The sequence below is a fragment of the Pyxicephalus adspersus genome, chromosome 10, assembly GCF_032062135.1.
Source record: "Pyxicephalus adspersus chromosome 10, UCB_Pads_2.0, whole genome shotgun sequence".
Lineage (NCBI taxonomy): Eukaryota > Metazoa > Chordata > Amphibia > Anura > Pyxicephalidae > Pyxicephalus > Pyxicephalus adspersus.
In genome coordinates this window covers 4,665,741-4,683,097 of record NC_092867.1, presented here as the reverse complement: position 1 = coordinate 4,683,097, position 17,357 = coordinate 4,665,741, and the positions used below count along the sequence as shown (strand labels likewise).

At 42.7% G+C, this 17,357-nt stretch overlaps 1 protein-coding gene across 1 annotated transcript in view; it reads left to right on the top strand.

The window, feature by feature from the left end:
• Nucleotides 1-17,357, top strand: part of NRAP (nebulin related anchoring protein) — a gene marked incomplete in the record, with an annotated part of 53,418 nt that overhangs the window by 4,672 nt on the left and 31,389 nt on the right. The window contains 12 exon segments of the mRNA XM_072424181.1: nt 2,034-2,121; nt 4,105-4,209; nt 4,285-4,371; nt 5,003-5,110; nt 7,193-7,297; nt 7,379-7,486; nt 8,983-9,078; nt 11,613-11,717; nt 12,646-12,762; nt 13,242-13,346; nt 14,262-14,369; nt 16,388-16,495. Of these exon segments, the coding sequence (XP_072280282.1) occupies nt 2,034-2,121; nt 4,105-4,209; nt 4,285-4,371; nt 5,003-5,110; nt 7,193-7,297; nt 7,379-7,486; nt 8,983-9,078; nt 11,613-11,717; nt 12,646-12,762; nt 13,242-13,346; nt 14,262-14,369; nt 16,388-16,495 (1,240 nt within the window).

Below are 17,357 nucleotides of genomic sequence, written 5' to 3'. Positions count from 1 at the left end.
ACTGCAGCCAGCATCGAGGAGACACACGCAGGATCGGGTATCGGGTGAGTATCTTATTTTAATGTTTTTTTAACACAGTATTTGTCATATAAGACGCACCAACTCTTCCCCCCAGTTTTGGGGAAGAAAAAGTGCGTCTTATACAGCAAAAAATACGGTAGATAATAGGTGAATATTATGACAGGGGAATAATTTATTAATATAACCCCAAAACTTGGAAAAAGGACCCTAAGGATCCAAAATCTACCAAACAAAACATTTCTAATACAACAGTACAAAAATAGAAAAAATGGGGGGAAGGGTGAAAGAAAGTGGGAGAGCAGAGACAAGACAAAATAAAAATTATGATGGAAAACCAGACAAAAAAGACCACTTAATAAAAACTTAATAAAAAAGAAAAATGGCTATAAAGCTGGCATGGTAGGTAATGAACAGGAAATGAATTCAGTTCCATGACACAATAAAAATGTAATAGGCATGACTCAATCAAATTATCCAGAAACATTAGGAATATACCACAAGTACCTAAGCCTTTCTATTTTGTTTTTATACTTGGTTTATATAAACAGAGATCAAAAACTGCTGCGGTATCTGGTGCAGTGTTTATAAACAGAGATACAATGTAACATTGTTACTTTTGTATCTGCTCTGTTTCCTTTAGAATCTACAACTCAAAAGAGGAGCTTTAAATGCAAATCTTATCAATTAAAATAAATAAAATAAAATAAACTTAAAAAAGAAATGTATTTCTATTTACCTCCCTATTAACCCTTTGTTTGCCCTTATTGTCCCTAACTGTCCATTCTGCTCTTTTATAGCAATGTCTATTTATGAGTTAATTTGTATTATTTATTCAAAGCAAAAAAAATGAAATTTTAGCCAAATTAGTTTTGTCCAATAAAATGAGAAAAAGAGAGGGTTTAAGGCAGCAAATTTAAGTAAAAGAGCAATTTGTTCCCTGAAGTCTACATATACAGAAGTTTTTCATAAGTATCAGGATGATATAAATAGATATTATCAAAAAATACATCATATATAGCAAGGTCAGCTGTAGGTCTTTTTTCAACAACGTAACAGAGATTAACGGGTTATATGTGTGCTAACGCGTTTCGCAGACAGGAGGTTATGTTTCCTCCGGGGGGGTTGTTAGTTTTTATAAACCAAGTAAAATACCCCCTATCACTCATGGCCTCAAGTCTTTTCTAAAGCTGCCCCGACTCTCTGGAATGGTCTTCCTAATTTTATTCGGCTTGCTCCTTCTTTCTGCTCATTTAAAAGAGAACTCAAAACCCAACGCTTCAACTTCACCTACCCGTCTCCTTCTGTCTCCTAAACCCTCACTACTTCCCACCAACCCATATCCCCCCTCCTATTGTGTGATACTTCCCATCATTATTTATAATATTCTCATCATACTTATAATAATATGTAAGAATGTATTAGGGCAGAAAATTATATATAATACTATAATAATACTAATATTAATATATATCTCACCGTATTTAGATTAATATGTATGTTTGTATTCCTATTAATTGGAATCTGGAACCTAATTCTTCCAGTTAGGGCTCGTTCACACTGAGCAGTTGATTGATTTGTGATGATTTGAAATCTGGGTTTATTTGATCAGATTGCAAACACTATCACTGTGCTGGGTGAATGCGGACACCTCGCATTAAAATGCTTTCGGATTCACATCAACATTCCAGGAAATTGATAAAAGTGGAAACAAAAGCCTTACAAAGCAACTGAAAAATGCATTCAATGCACAGCAAATTGCAATTGTTGTTCCGGGTGTGAATCTGATTATAGGAAGGTGATGTGTCCATGTGAGATGATTTCCATGTCATATTCCCTCCTAGATTGTAAGCTCTTCGGGGCAGGGTCCCTCTCCTCCTCCTGTGTCTGTATCTGTCTGTCATTTGCAGCCCCTATATAATGTACAGCGCTGCGTAATATGTTGGCGCTATATAAATCCTGTTTAATAATATTAATAAGAATAAATGATACAAAGATTTCTTTTCTCTCTTCAGACACAATCCCAAAAATAACACATTCACCAGCGTGTATGAAACTCCCGTCAACATTCATGCAAAGAAACAGACTGAGGCCGTCAGTGAGGTCAGTGAGTGAATCTGAACAGGTGAACTGATGAGTATGTGAACTGTAATGTGTAACACAACTTTTCATGGTGCATTTTGACGCCCTCCCAGCCTCATAAATATATTCATAAATTAAGAGATGGAAATAAAATTCAGGCAGGAAGTGAGGGGAAAAAAGTCAGACCTGCGGTGAGGTTGTGTTGTGTTTTTACCACACGCCAGGAATCGCTGTCTCTTGCAGTAGCCCCATGTGGAATGAATAGGGGCTGAACTAGTACCGCTCACTGCTGCAGCTGTAAAATCTACAGGCGCTGGTTGGGAAGGTGCAAGCTGCGGGGAGCCGTGCAGGATCACACAGACTGAAAGTGAGGTTGTGGTGAAGTTCTCATATCCTCATACCCCTGAACCTCAATCTTTGGTGAGACACTACATGCAGCATCTAACCCATGGCAGCCCATAGGGAATGAATGGGGTCCCACAGTTCAGTGCCACTGGCTGCCATTACTGTGTTCATCCAAGAACGGCATGGCACTGCCACGGCACTGCAAGATGCCAGCAGAAGTAGAAGCCGCATGGTAGCACCTATTCCTGCCTCCACCACAGCCCGATGGAGCCTTGGTTAGGAATAGAAACCTGACAGGGGTGCTGAGAGAGAATTTTTGGCTGGACCCAATGGGTCTCCTTCTAAATGTTTCAATTTCTACTCAAAACTTCCACTTAATTCAAATAGAAAATGTATGAATCATCAGTAAACGTGGATTCACACGTTCCGATTTATTACCAATGAGAAAAACATGGGCATTCTGGATAAATGTTGGGTGAATCTTGAAATAGACACCAACATGTTTTATTGACTTTATTTCCTAAACTGATTTGACTTCCACAGTGAGGACTTTTCACCAACTGGTGAATAAAATTGAGTTGGGTGCTGAGAGATTTTATGTTACTATTTCACTATTTTATTACTTTACTATTTCCTTTATTTTTGCACGGCCGTGATGGGAATGTTGGAGCTGCGTTCCTAGCTGGGATTCATAACCAGACCTGTAACAATGTCGGCGGTTACACGACAGCTGCCTATGGCGGCCAGACACAACAATAATGGGGCTCCGGGGTCCTTACAGCTCCCCCCCATCACCGACCGGCTGTGTTCCCGTCTATTTTTATTTCATGGCTGAGATCTTATTTACAGATCATGTATATTGGGAGCCGTTTCCTTCTCCACTTCCAACTTCTGTTCATGTCAATCACCCTGCGAGCAGCGATCACCTAACACCCGGACAGTCACTGGTTTATTTGGGATCTGAGCAATATCTGCGGAGTGCCTCCTTTGCATGATATAAGCCACCCTGCCTCCTTCTCCGTAGCTTTACAAGATTTGCTGACCTCACAATATATAATAAAGCATCATTTACCCAAATTTTACTATTCTCACCCTCCTGGAGGTCCAGGTTGTGACTTTGCCTGATAGGGCAGCATAGGTGATGAGCTTGGATGATACCTGAATTAACATGGTGCTGTTCTTTTGGAGACTGTGATAAAAACTTGGAAGTGTAACACTGTAACATTACTCCCCAATCCTAAAATACATCCAATGACAGGTGCACTTTTAGATTTACTGTAAATGTGAAAGAAATCAGATGATCAGCGTAAAGTGAATCAGGAATTTGTCCACGCACGGCAAAGCGACAGGTTCATTTATACCCCCAGCTGTACATATTCACCTTCCTTTCACTCCCCAGCAGCCACTAAGAGAGAATTGGATTTCCTTGCACTTGGGCCATGTGGCTCTCCTCCCTTCCTCGCATGTGATGGCTCTGGGACATGCTGATTGGCCGCACTGTGGCAGGGAGAGTGCAGTGAGCACTCTCTGTGTGTAAGCTCTAATTAGGTTCACTTCAATGTTAAAAATCTCTATTTTAATATTTATGAAAGCAGAATATAAAGGGCTGCCATCTTTGCAAAATGGAATTTATTATCCCTCATTTTTATTATTCTGCAGATTAAATATCGGGAAGAAGGGGAGCGCTATAAATCTGTTTTCCATTGGGATATGAAGTCCAGTGTACACGGACAGAGCTACAATATGGAGAAAATGGTTAACCAGGTACGCTCGGTGCTAGACGTCCCCCCATTCCCGCCATGCCCGGGAGTTACTCATGTCATGTGTTCTTTATTACAGAAAGCCTATGAAGAAGGGAAATCCTGGTTCTCAGATATAAACCCTGACATGGTTCACATTGAGCAGGCTCAGAAGACAATGAACAATGTAAGATCACTGAAATCTAAATGGGGTATTGGGTGGACGGGGAATACGGTTGAGTTGTCTCTTGGCAGCAATGCCAATGTGTGATGGAATGTGTAGAGACACCGGAGATGTTTTGTATGGGGTGTATGGCCAATCATAGAGAGATAACCCCTAAGATTGGATGTGGAATCATTTACCTGTTCTCCCATGTTCCATGCAAATTGAAATATTTGGGGATAGGGACAGCCAATCAGTAATGGGAAATGGCTGTCCAAAGGGTGCCATACATGGATGCCCATTTGTGATGGTGAGCCTCTATGATTAAAAAATTGGAAATGAATAAAAATGGCGGGACCAGGGGCAGTCAGACTGTAGAGGAAATACCTAGATCATGCTGGAGATACTGCAGCTTCTAATGTACATTGTGAGAACTTGATTTATTAAAGCTCTCCAAGGCTGGGTGATCCAGCAAACCTGGAATAGATTTCTTCAAACGTATTTGCTTTATGTATTTGAATCCTGGACCAGATCCATTGCAGGTTTGCTGGATCACCCAGCTTCACTGATAAAAGTGTATCCTCTCCAGCCTTGGAGAGCTTTAATAAATCAGGCCCATTAAGATAATAATATTTTCCATGTTCTTTCCTTCCAGGTACAATACACAGATCAGTTTGAGCAACAGACAAGAAAAGGAAGCTTTCCAGCTATGATCACTCCAGCCTATCAGACTGCTAGAAAGGCTGCTCACATGGCCAGCAATGTAAGGTCCCCGTAGTCATCGCATTGGTGGGGGTCCCCGTGGTCATCGGGCTGCTGGGGGTCCTCGTGGTCATTGCGTTGGGAATTATCTCCCCAATTTGGGTGTTGAGGGTGGTTTCCCTGGTCATTGTGTTGGAGAAGGTCTTCCCGAATTGTGTTGAGTGTGGTTGTCCCATTTACTATATTAGTTGTGGTCTCTCTGCTTACTGTGTTGAAGGGGATCTAACCAGTTGCTGCGTTGATGGCAGGCCCCCAGTCACTGTGATGGGGGTGATCTTCATCACGATCATGTTCGAGAAGATCTTTCAAAAGTCCTTGTTAAAAGTAGTTTCCCAGTCAGTTGGTTACGTTGGGTTTGTTTTTTTGACCAATGTGTTGGAAAAAGGTCTTCCCTAATGTTGTGGTGAGTGTAGTCCCCTAATCATTGTGTTGGGGGCAATTACCCCATTTAATGTGTTGAGGGCAGTTTTTCTAGTTGGAGGGGGTCCTTCTGGTTGCTGTTGCCCCAATCACTCTGTTGAGTGTGGTTTCTCCAGTTTTGGTGTTGAGTGTGGCCTCGCAGTCATTTTGTTGGGGGTCTTTGTACTCATGGTTTTAGAAAAGGTCTTCCTTAATATTGTGTTGAGTCTGGTACCCCTAGTCAGTGTGTTGGGGGCATTCTTCATGGCCATTATGTTAAAGAAGGACCCTCCAAACAATGTGTTGAATGTGGTTTCCCAGTCACTGTGGTCATTGTATTGGAAAAGGTCTTCCTTAATATTGTGTTGATTGTGGTCCTCCCCCCCAGTCAGTGTTTTGGGGGCCATGGTGGGCCATCATGTTAAAGAAGGAATCTCTGAACATTTTGTTGAGTGTCATCTCCCAGTCACTGTGTTGGGGGTGGTCTTTGTATTGGAAAGGGTCTTTCCTAATAGTGTGCTAAGTGTGGTGGTTCTCCCAGTCGTGGTATTGGAACATGTCAACATTATGTTGAGTTTGGTCATCCAGCCTTTGTGTTGGGGTTGGTCCTTGTAGCCATGGTATTGGAAAAGGTCTTCCTTAATATTGTGTTAAGTGTGGTCCCCCCAATCACTGTGTTTGAGGCACTCTTCATGGCCATCATGCCAAACATTATGTTGAGTGTGGTCTCCTAGTCATTGTGTTGGGGTTGGATTTGGGGTCATTGTATTGGAAAAGGTCTTCCCTAATATTGTGTTTAGTGTGGTGGTTCCCCCAGTCATTGCGGTCTTTGTATTGGAAAATGTCTTCCTTAATATTATGTTGAATGTGGTTTCCCCCAGTCAGTGTGTTGGGGGCAGTCGTCATGGTCATCATGTTAAAGAAGGAACCTCGGAACATTATGTTGAGTGTGGTCTCCCAGTCATTGTGTTGGGGGTGGTCTTTGTATAGGAAAATGTCTTCCTTAATATTGTGTTGAGTGTGGTTCCCCCAGTCATTGTGGTCATTGTATTGGAATAGGTCTTCCTTAATATTATGTTGAATGTGGTTTCCCCCAGTCAGTGTGTTGGGGGCACTCTTCATGGCCATCATGTTAGAGAAGGACCCTCCAAACATTGTGTTGAGTGTGGTCTCCCAGTCATTGTGTTGGGGTTGGTTTTTGTGGTCATTGTATTGGAATAGGTCTTCCTTAATATTATGTTTAATGTGGTTTCCCCCAGTCAGTGTGTTGGGGGCAGTCTTCATGGCCATCATGTTAGAGAAGGACCCTCCAAATATTGTGTTGAGTGTGGTTCCCCCAGTCATTGTGGTCATTGTATTGGAATAGGTCTTCTTTATTTTTGTGTTGAGTGTGGTCTCCCCCAGTTATTGTGTTGGGGGTGGTCTTTGTATAGGAAAATGTCTTCCTTAATATTGTGTTGAGTGTGGTCCCCCCAATGAGTGTGTTGTGGGCAGTCTTCATGGACCCTCCAAACATTGTGTTGAAAGTGGTTTCCCCCAGTCACTCTGTTGGGGGCACTCTTCCTGGCCCTTGTGTTGGCATTGGCCCCCCAGTCTCCCCATCTATATGTTCTCCCATCCATCCCCTCACTTTATGCAGAAAACATCCCCTACATACAATCTCTATCTTACATTTTCGGGACAGGTGGAGTACAAGCGTGGACACGATGAACGGATCTCCCAGTACAGTAGCGTAGTGGACACCAAAGACATTTTGCACGCCAAGGCCAGCGGACAGAACATGAGTGATGTAAGTCTCTGGCTTTATTATATCACAATGATTCCATCTCTTATATCTCCATCTCTCTCATATCCGTCCGTTCATTGATAGGTGAAATACATGGAGGAATATGAGGAGCAGCGGGGGAAAGGAAGCTTCCCGGCATTGATAACCCCCGGATACCAGATTGCCAAGAAAGCCAACGAGCTCGCCAGTGATGTAAGTGAAGGCTGAGGATAGGCAACACGTCAAAAAAAATTCACCTTCATGGCCACCTGATATAATAAAAAATGATTATTTGGCATTCATTTTCACAGTATGGTATTGGGCGCCTACTGTTCAATCAGCACTTTGGGATCAGAACGACCCGGAATAACCCGGACATTGATGAGTTTCAGCAACTCTAACATGATGGGGCCACAGTCATGACCCGCTAATGGCCGACCAAGCCGCATTGCTGAAATGCATTGGTTGAAAAGTGAGGTCACTGATCTGGCTGTGCTTCCTTGCAGGAGTACCCAAACCTGCGCTGCCATCAGAAATACCCAGGCTCTATACATTGTACATATCCTAAGCCGTTCTTCCTATGCAAAAGTCAAGTCAGGATTGGGGCTTGGTTTCGAAATACCCTTTTTTATGATTATTAATAAACAGGATTTATATAGCGCCAACATATTACACAGCGCTGTACATTACATAGCCCTTGTCTCCTTCCTGATGGTGGCCTTAACCACAAGACTTTTTAATTACAAAACCTTTTGAAGATGAAATCAGTTCTTATACAAATATATAAATTTGAATCATTTTTTTAGTGATTTGCCTGCAGTTGAGCTTTAATATCAATGCAAATCCGAATTGCTGTGTTTGTGCCCACGTTTGGCACTGCACCGTAATGGCACACACATGCAAGTAACAATCCTGTTGCATTGCAGGGGACATAACCCAATATTGGATATTGGCAGCACAAGGGGCTCTATTTATAAATGATTCCCCTTTTAATTCACTCATGAAATTAATTTATTTCCTTTCCATTTCATTTTGTAACAGCTGTGCACTTTCGACGATTGGCCACTAGGTGGCAGAACAAGTCATTGTTTTAATAGGAAACCTGTAGAAAAATTGAATTTTCCACCACCAAATTTTTAGAGGAATCGACTGTGGGAATCATTTTTCTTTTTTTTTTTTTAAATAATTTAAATATTTTTTCAAATTATTTTTTAATAATTGTATGGGCAGTGTTTTTGAATTTTTAGTAATCCACAGGTTATGTCATGTGACCAGTAAAAGCCCAAACAAAGTTTATTGGAATTGGAGTTCCCCTTCAAACTTTGTAACTTTTCAGAGGGCTCCGCCATCACCTGAGGGGCCGATTTCCTGTAGGATGATCCGTCCAGTACATTATTTGTTGCCAAGTTCTGAGCACATCAACTGTGCACAATTCACCAGAGCCCCTTCAAACGCCAATCTCCTCTCTGCCCCCCCTTAGGGCAAGACAGCTGGCAGCCCACCACGGTGCAAATGTGCCACCGTTCCGGCCTGCCAGCATGGGGCCGACGTTCCTGTAAGTGACAAATGATACTTGTCACCGGAGAGCAGGATTGTAGCCCCCCGATTGTCACGTCCCACGATGCAAAGCCTTGTTCCCGTCCGCCTAATGTTGGTGGCCCCGGCAGTTGCATTTTACTGACGTTTATTCTCTCTTGTCTCGCCGCCAGGTGAAATATCACCAGCGATATCACAGGGAGATGAAGGGAAAAGCGAGCACGACAGATGTGGCGTTTACTAAACAAACTGCAGATGAGCTGAGCCAGGTACGTGACACCCAGCGGGACCGGCAGAGCTGTCAATCTTTGGATGCAACCACCTGTCTGTCACCCCCCTCCCCACCATCACCACCTCCCATCCCCTCCGGTCTTTACATAAATCAGACATGAATCAAAGTCAGAATTCGCTGTCTTTGATAGGATCTTACAAACCTTCTCCGTAACATATCCTGAGATCAAATATTACACTAATGGCTTGCGGTCCCCTGACACCGAGCAATGGTTCCAATCCTGCACCCCCTTTGCAATCCTTTGCCACTTTATATTCCCCTATGTGATGCTGATTGGAATCCCACTGAGATTCATGGTAGAGCATCCTAAATGTTAAAAGGCCGCCCCATCCAAATAATGATCATTCACTTGGATGCTGGAGACTTATTTATAGTTCTCCCTGTTTGTGAGATGCCGGAGCAAAGTTTGTGAGGTTGCATATTGTTTAAGGGGCTTCCGTCTCCCTGTGCTGAGATTCCAGTTCTGCACAACTGCTGTCCCCCCATCCCAGTGCTGGGTCCCTGGGTCTGTACCCCTGCTGTGCCATTAGGAGGGGCTCCCTCTTTTGTGTCCCTATGTCTGCACATTATAAGGGAAATCCATCGTCCCCTGAGTCCCTGGGTCTGTGCACTTGCTGTGCCATTAACAAGAGCTCTTGCTCTTGTTGCACTTATTAAGTTATAAAGCAGATATAAAATGCAATACAGCATATTACAATCTTGTTTTAGGTTTTCTGTCACTTTTTGCAACACAACCATTAGAGCCACCTTCTATGCCAATAAGAGGGTCTCACTCTATCCATGTGCTGTGTTTCCAGATTTGTACACCTGTTGTTCTCATTATAAGTGATTCCTGGGTCTGTACCCCTGCTGTGCCTTTAAGTGGGCCACCTTCTATCCCTGTGCTGGGTTTCTGGGTCTGTACCCCTGCTGTACCTTTAGGTGGGTCACCTTCTATCCCTGTGCTGGGTTTCTGGGTCTGTGCACTTGCTGTGCCAATAATTGGGCTACTTCCATCCCTGTTGTCTGCACATGTTGCTCTTATTAAGTTATAAAGCCGGTATGCGCTCCCAATACAGCATATTTCGTTCTTGTTTTGGGTTTTCTGTCCCTTTTTGCAACACAGCCATTAGAGCCACCTGCTGTGCCAATAAGAGGGGCTCCCTCTATCCATGTGCTGTGTTTCCAGATCTGTACACCTGTTGTTCCTAATATAAGTGACTCCCCCACCCCTATACTGAATTCATGTACCTTTACACTTGTTGTTCCCATTATAAGTGACCCCCTTCCCATCCCAGTGCTGCACGATTGCTGTACTATTATAGGTGGACTCTCCATCCCTGTGCCGAGATTTGTACCCCTGCTGTGCCATTAACAGGGTCTCCTTCCATCCCTGTGCTCAGCTCGGGGGTCTGCACACATGTTGGGCCCATTGGGTTATAAAGCAGGAATGCTCTCCCATTACAATATATTTCATTCCTATTTTTGGGTTTGCTGTTACTTTTTGCAATGCAGTCCCCACAGGGTTTGGGAAAGCTCTTAGCATGGATCCTAAATTCCTGATTATGGAGAACAGGGGTGTCAAACTCTGGCCTGCGGGTCAAATGTAGCCCACAATGTCCTTTTTTTTTGGCCCCTAAAGGAACCCTAAAAATGAACTGCAGCTGGCCGCAGCTGCATTGGAATGGTGCCGCTACTACAATTCCCAGCATCACTCGCATCTATAGACCAGCCGCCTCTCTGCCTATGCGTGGCCCCGCATTGGACTGTAAGTAATGCCGGGAATTGTAGTAGCGGATAATACTACACAATACACAATACATACAAGGAAGAGGGCGTTTCAGAGGCGGGCCACTCATAAGATTTGGCCAGCCTCAATTTTTTAAATAGATTTCAAGTTTGGCCCGCGACTATGTCTAAGTTTTTAATTTTGGCCCACTGTGTATTTGAATTTGACACCCTGATGTAGAATGTTCAGATTCTGGAAGATTTGCACAATTGTGTAGCAATGTGCACAATTTGTCCCAATAAAATGTTTATTTTATACACAGTGGGTTATAGGCTCCAGGAACAGTGTCAGGACTTTATTAAATGGAGTCCCTGGGTGATCGGTGGGACTGACTTCTGGTTTAGCTCTCTGGAATCCAAATTAAAGCAGAATTTGCAAGATTTCTGAACACATTTTTGGCACTTTGGAAACTCTGACAAAATATAGGATGTGAACACTGCGTGTGTTTTGCAACCATTAAAATACCCTTGACCTCCCACCACTATGTGCACGGGGTGACATTCCTCGCCTCTGCTGTGCTTGGTACTGGAAGCGATAATGCGATGAAGGAGATTCAATCTTTGTATGCAAATTACACTGACTTGAAAATGGGCCAATCAGACTGCATAGCTACAGAATTTGATTGACTCAATCTCAAGTCAATGCTGTTTGCATACAAAGTCCAAGTTTTTGCATTTCCACTCTGCACATCCATTATACTTGTGATTGAATTTGACTTTCAAGATCTGTTCTTCATCCTGCAGGAATATGATGAAGAAGAAGAAGAGTACAGAGGGAAGGGCAGTTTCCCAGCGATGATCACCCCGGCCTACCTCAATGCCAAAAAAGCCAATGAGATCGTCAGTGATGTGCGTACGCCTTACCTTAAAGGGCAACTCTACTCAACTTTTGACATTCAGACTTTATGGGGGGTGGGTGTTTCCTTGGGTAAAAATGATTGAAAATAGTTTCTGTTCATTAGCAAAAGTAACATACCTATCACTAAGGGCTCTTTTATAAATTATTCCCCCAGTCAATTCCTCTGAAAATTGGCTGGTGGTGAATTTTATGGTTGTATAGTTCTACAGATCTCCTATTAAACCAATGACTCGTTCTGCCACCTAGTGGCCAATTTTGAAAAGTGCACAGCTGTGACAATAGGATAAGAATAGGAAATAATCAAATTTTATTAATGAATCAAAGAGGGAATATTTTAAAAATTAATTAAAAAAAAAAGCTTTTAGTGCCCCCTTCCAATAAACCCATGACCTGCCATTTGGGTGCAATGGGCTTTAAATAATTTCTGGGAGCTAGAAGAGATTCTTTTACCTGTCCTATACCTGTCCTAAAGTGCTGTCAATAGTGCCAACCCTAACCATCAATACTGAACTAGTGATCACAGGACTTTGCCTGGTGGTAATTGTTGGCCTTGGGTGTCATTAAAGCCATTGATCATCATGTTACTGTTGACAATTTGTGACTTTGTAAACTTCATGTTATGCTAATTTTCTCTGAGCAAGTCACGTGACACAATTATGATAAATGTTGGAAAAAATCAGTAATTTTGCTGCAAATCACTGAACAGCCTTCGCATGACAAAATATAAAGGAAGGTGGAAAACAAGATCTGTTAGTGATCATCATGAACAGTTTTCAGACTTTGCAAACCTACTAGACACCACAAGTCCCAGCATGCTGCTGGCTGCTCCTATATATAAAAATGTGAAAATCATTTTTGTATTCTTTCCTCAGCTCTGCTATTATTTATATCTCCAATACAATGTGATTCCTTCTATAGATTAAATATAAAAAGGATCTGTCCAAAATGCGAGGGGCGGCCCACTACCACTCCCTGACCACTGAGGACAACCTGACCCTGAAACAAGCTAAAAAAGTGAACAAACTGGTCAGCGAGGTAAGATTTATTATAACTAAAATATATTTGTATAGCTCTGACATATACCGCAGTGCTGTACAGAGAACACTCAGCCAGTCCCATCAGTCTCTGTACAGAGGAGCTGACACTTTAATGTCCCCTCACAGTCACACACTATTATTATACATTTATATAGCTCTGACATATACCATAGTGCTGTACAGAGAAAACTGAACCAGTCCCATCAGTCTCTGTACAGAGGAGCTGACACTCTAATGTCCCCCACAGTCACATACTATTATTATACATTTATATAGCTCTGACATATACCATAGTGCTGTACATAGAACACAGAACCAGTCACATCAGTCTCTGTACAGAGGAGCTGACACTCTAATGTCCCCCCACAGTCACACACTATTATTATACATTTATATAGCTCTGACATCTCTGTACAGAGGAGCTGACACTCTAATGTCTCCAATCATTCAGTAAATTATTTGTTCTGTACATTTCAGGTGGGATATAAGAAGGACCTGGAGCACAGTAAAGGACACAGCATCAACTATTGTGAGACCCCCCAATTCAAGAATGTAAACAAGATCTCCAAGTACACCAGTGATGTAAGCATTGCACCCCCCGGCTGTCTCTGAGTAACATAAGCTCCTAGCCAGTGAACAGTGAATGTTAATGTTCGATAAGCTGTGGCCCTTGGGGCCCCTATGGCCCTCCGGTACTGTGCACCCCCTGATAAAGAACGTACTCTTCACAATACATACAGTGGCCTTTCCCTGCAGACAATTATTTTATCTGCTGTTTGCATTCCTTAATTAAGGTTAATTCCTCCCCGGTGAGTCCGCTGGGGGATCACTCCATTAATTCCAGTTAATTGCTCAGCCTCGCCGTCTCGCCGCTCTCACAAAGCAAAGCAACATTTTTCTGCTGGAGAGTAAATTTTTGCTCTTTGCAGATTTTCTCTCCTCCGGAATGATTTTGGAATTAGTGTGCAGCATGTTGGGGCATAATTACCAGAATATTAGGAATGATTGGTGGGGGGGGGGTTGTATAGGTGGAACTCTATTAAAGGGGCATTCCTACCCACAATGGTATTTCAGATTTTATTTGATGGGAGATGAACACCTTGGGCTCTATTTATATATTATAATAAATAATAATAATTATACTTATTGCTGCTTAATTAGTCTGAAATTAGTTGATCAATATTCTCTTAATTTATTTCAGTTCCTATTAAAACAATGACTCGTTCTGCCACCTGGTGGCCAATCTCAAAAGTGCACAGCTGTCACAGTAGGAAATGCGTATAAAAAAGGTGTAAAGGTGTATAAATTAAATTATACTCAAATCTGGAGTGAATATACAGGGGAATCATCTACTAATAGAGGGGGGATTCAGTGATGAGGTCCTAAAAGGTCTGTAAAAACAATAAGAAAAATTATCTATAGATACAATGTAACTTCTGCAGAGGAGTTTGCACCTCTGGAGATTTCCCTCTTTACATTTGTTTCTCTTACCTGCAGCTAAAGTATAAAGAAAAGTACCAGACTCAGATGAAGGGTCACTATGACGGTACGGGAATGGACCGGCGTATGCTGCACGCCATGAAGGCTGGGAGTCTGGCTAGCAATGTGAGTATGCAGATCAATAACCAATCATATGATCAATAGTGGGGGTGACAGTCCAATGAACAACAGATTAGTGAGACAGGTGGGTCCCCATATAATGCTGGATGTGGGCCCCTGCAATCAGCAGGTACAGACCAGTCACTGTGTGGGTGATGCTGCAAAATAAAAAGTTTTCCCTAGGACAATAACCCTCTTAGGAGTCAGCCAATGGTTACCTATGGGCTGGATCCTGACAGGTCCTCTTGGCCAGTTTTGTGGTCCCTGTGCCCTTAGCAGGCGACACAACAAAGTCCTAGACTGGCAGCAGCCCAGCTTGGTGAAATCATCCCCCAGAATCTCATACTTATACTAGCTGGGTGTAAAATACATTTAAGGATTGGTTACAGTGCCATTGCATGAATTGATGGCTTTCAATGCATTTCTCCTGTTTAGCTGAGCCCCAGTACCCCTGGGGTAAATCACTGGGCTAGGCTGTAAAAAAAAAAAAATCTAAACACCCAGAATACCGAAAACTGTAGTCAGGTATTGCACCAAGTCCCGGTTCTTCTGTTTTTACAGTACTGTGGGGGGGGGGGGGGGGGGGGGGTCTTCCTACGGTGGTTCTAATCACTGTTTGTATGTATGTGGATACCTTCTGTTGGTAGGGTCCTCCTGGGGCTACTTCAAAGAATGAGCAGAGGAGCCACCGATTCCTAACAACGATTAACTTCAATGATTCAATCAGCTGCTCCTCCCCTCTTTGGGGTTAAGCGGGGGTGGGACAATGCACTGACCCCCTATAACCACTGTAACATTCTCTTGTTCTAAAATGAGCATGACGGTAGTATTGGGTAGGCTCTCAGCCAATGGGTCTATGTGACCTTATCCTTAGGATCTAGAAGAATGTAGCGGTGTGATGACATCTAGAAGAAGTGACTTGTTTGACCTGTAGGTGGCGCCAGCGAGGTACAAAGCCTTGTAGTTTGGTGGATGGTAAAAGGCTTTACAAAGCTTTATTATTGGTGATAATAGCGGAAAGAGAGGGAAGGAAAGGAGATTTTGATGCCCAAAGCTGGCTTTAAATTCTTTTGGTGAAGTGACTTGTTTGACCTGGAGGTGGCACCAGCGAGGTACAAAGCCATGGCGTTAGGGCAGGGGTAGCAAACTCAGGCCTGTGGGCCAAATCTGGCCCTCAAGAACCTTTTTTTTTGGTCCCCAAAGAATTCCTAAAATGAACCATCTGCCATGGTGCCTGACTACCAGGGGCATTGTGTTTGTTTCAGTCCATTAGAGACTGCATAGTGTAATATTTAGTGTCAGACAAACCTATGATGTGAGAGGATGAACAACACACAGCCTGCATAGATAGATAGAAATTAGTCTTTTAACCCTAAAGTGTGTGTAGAGGAGTTTGTTTTTGTTAGTTATGAATGAAGTAGTGAACTTCCTCAATTTTTTAAATAAATTTCAAGTTTGGCCCCCGACTTTGTCTAAGTTTTTATTTTGGCCCTCTGTGTATATGAGCTTGACACCCCTGAGTTAGGGGGGAATTCAAAAGCTTTACAAATCTTTTTTATTGGTGATAATAGCTGAACATGAGAAGGGGTAAGGGAAGGAAGGAAAGGGGGTTTGAAACCCAAAGCTGGCTTTAAATTGTATTGGTGAAGTGACTTGTTGGATCTCTAGGTGGCGCCATCGAGCTATGCAGTTTGTTGTATATAAAAGACTTGACAAGTTTTATTATTGGTGATAATAGCTGTACAAGAGAGGGGTAAGAGAGAGATGGAAGGGGGGTTGTGATACCCACAGATGGCTTTAAATTCCATTGGTGATTGTGTCCCTGCTACCCCACACATAGGGCATTCCATAACCGCTCTTACCGTAAAGAATCCCATCCTGGATAACTTTATATTTCCCATCCTTGGTCCTGAGGACAAATCGTTCATTTGTCAAATTGCATCCTTGGATACATAAACCTGAATACACATCATATATAATATTACAAATATGGATCCCCTGACTGTGATTTGTGTGTCCCCCAGCTGTCCTACAAATCGGACAAGAATGACAACGTTGATGGTGAATATTACTACCCGGCTACGCTCACCCCGTCTTATCAGACCACCAAGAAACTGGAGCCACTGAAAGATGTAAGTCCCACATATATATATTCCCGAATAAATGATTCATAGGCTGAAAATAAACGTGACTTTATCAGAGATATATTATTATTTCCTGGTTTAAAAGCCATCTGTGCACTCCATTCAGTGACATTGGCTAGGCTGAGATAATATGTTCAGTCTGCTGCAGACAGGGGGAGCACTTCCTCAGCCCCCCCCACCCCCCCCACGCTAGTGATCAGATTGCAACATTGTAACTTTGTTAATCACAAGGTGAGAAGCTGCAGCAGCTTATTTGGAAACACTACTGCACAAATTTTGTCATAAAAAAAGGAAACATTATTTATATAGCGCCAACATATCAAGTAGCGCTGTACATTAATAAGGGTTTGCAAATGACACAGCAAGAGGAGGGGAGGACCCTGCCCAAAAGTTGGAGTTGTATAGAGATTTTTAATAACTTTATAAAGTTCTCATACCTGTGCAGCTGTATCTCTAAACTGCTCACATTTCCTCATTATCATTCCCTATAGAAAGCCTGAACATTGAGGGTCTGACCCGCCAAGACTGGAGAAGATACACTTCAGGGGAGAACCTGGGTGATCCAGCAAACCTGGAATGGACATTTTCAAACTCATTTGCTATTAGTTGGCAAATGTTTATAGCCCTGGACCAGATCCATTCCAGGTTTGCTGGATCACCCAGCTTCTCCCAGGATGGTCTATTTCTCTAGTTTGGTATGTGCTATTAATGCCTATATATGTCTAATAATATTATTATTAATAAACAGGATTTATATAGCGCCAACATATTACGCAGTGCTGTACAATAAATAGGGGTTTCAAATGACGGACAAATACAGACAGTGACACAGGAGGAGGAGAGGACCCTG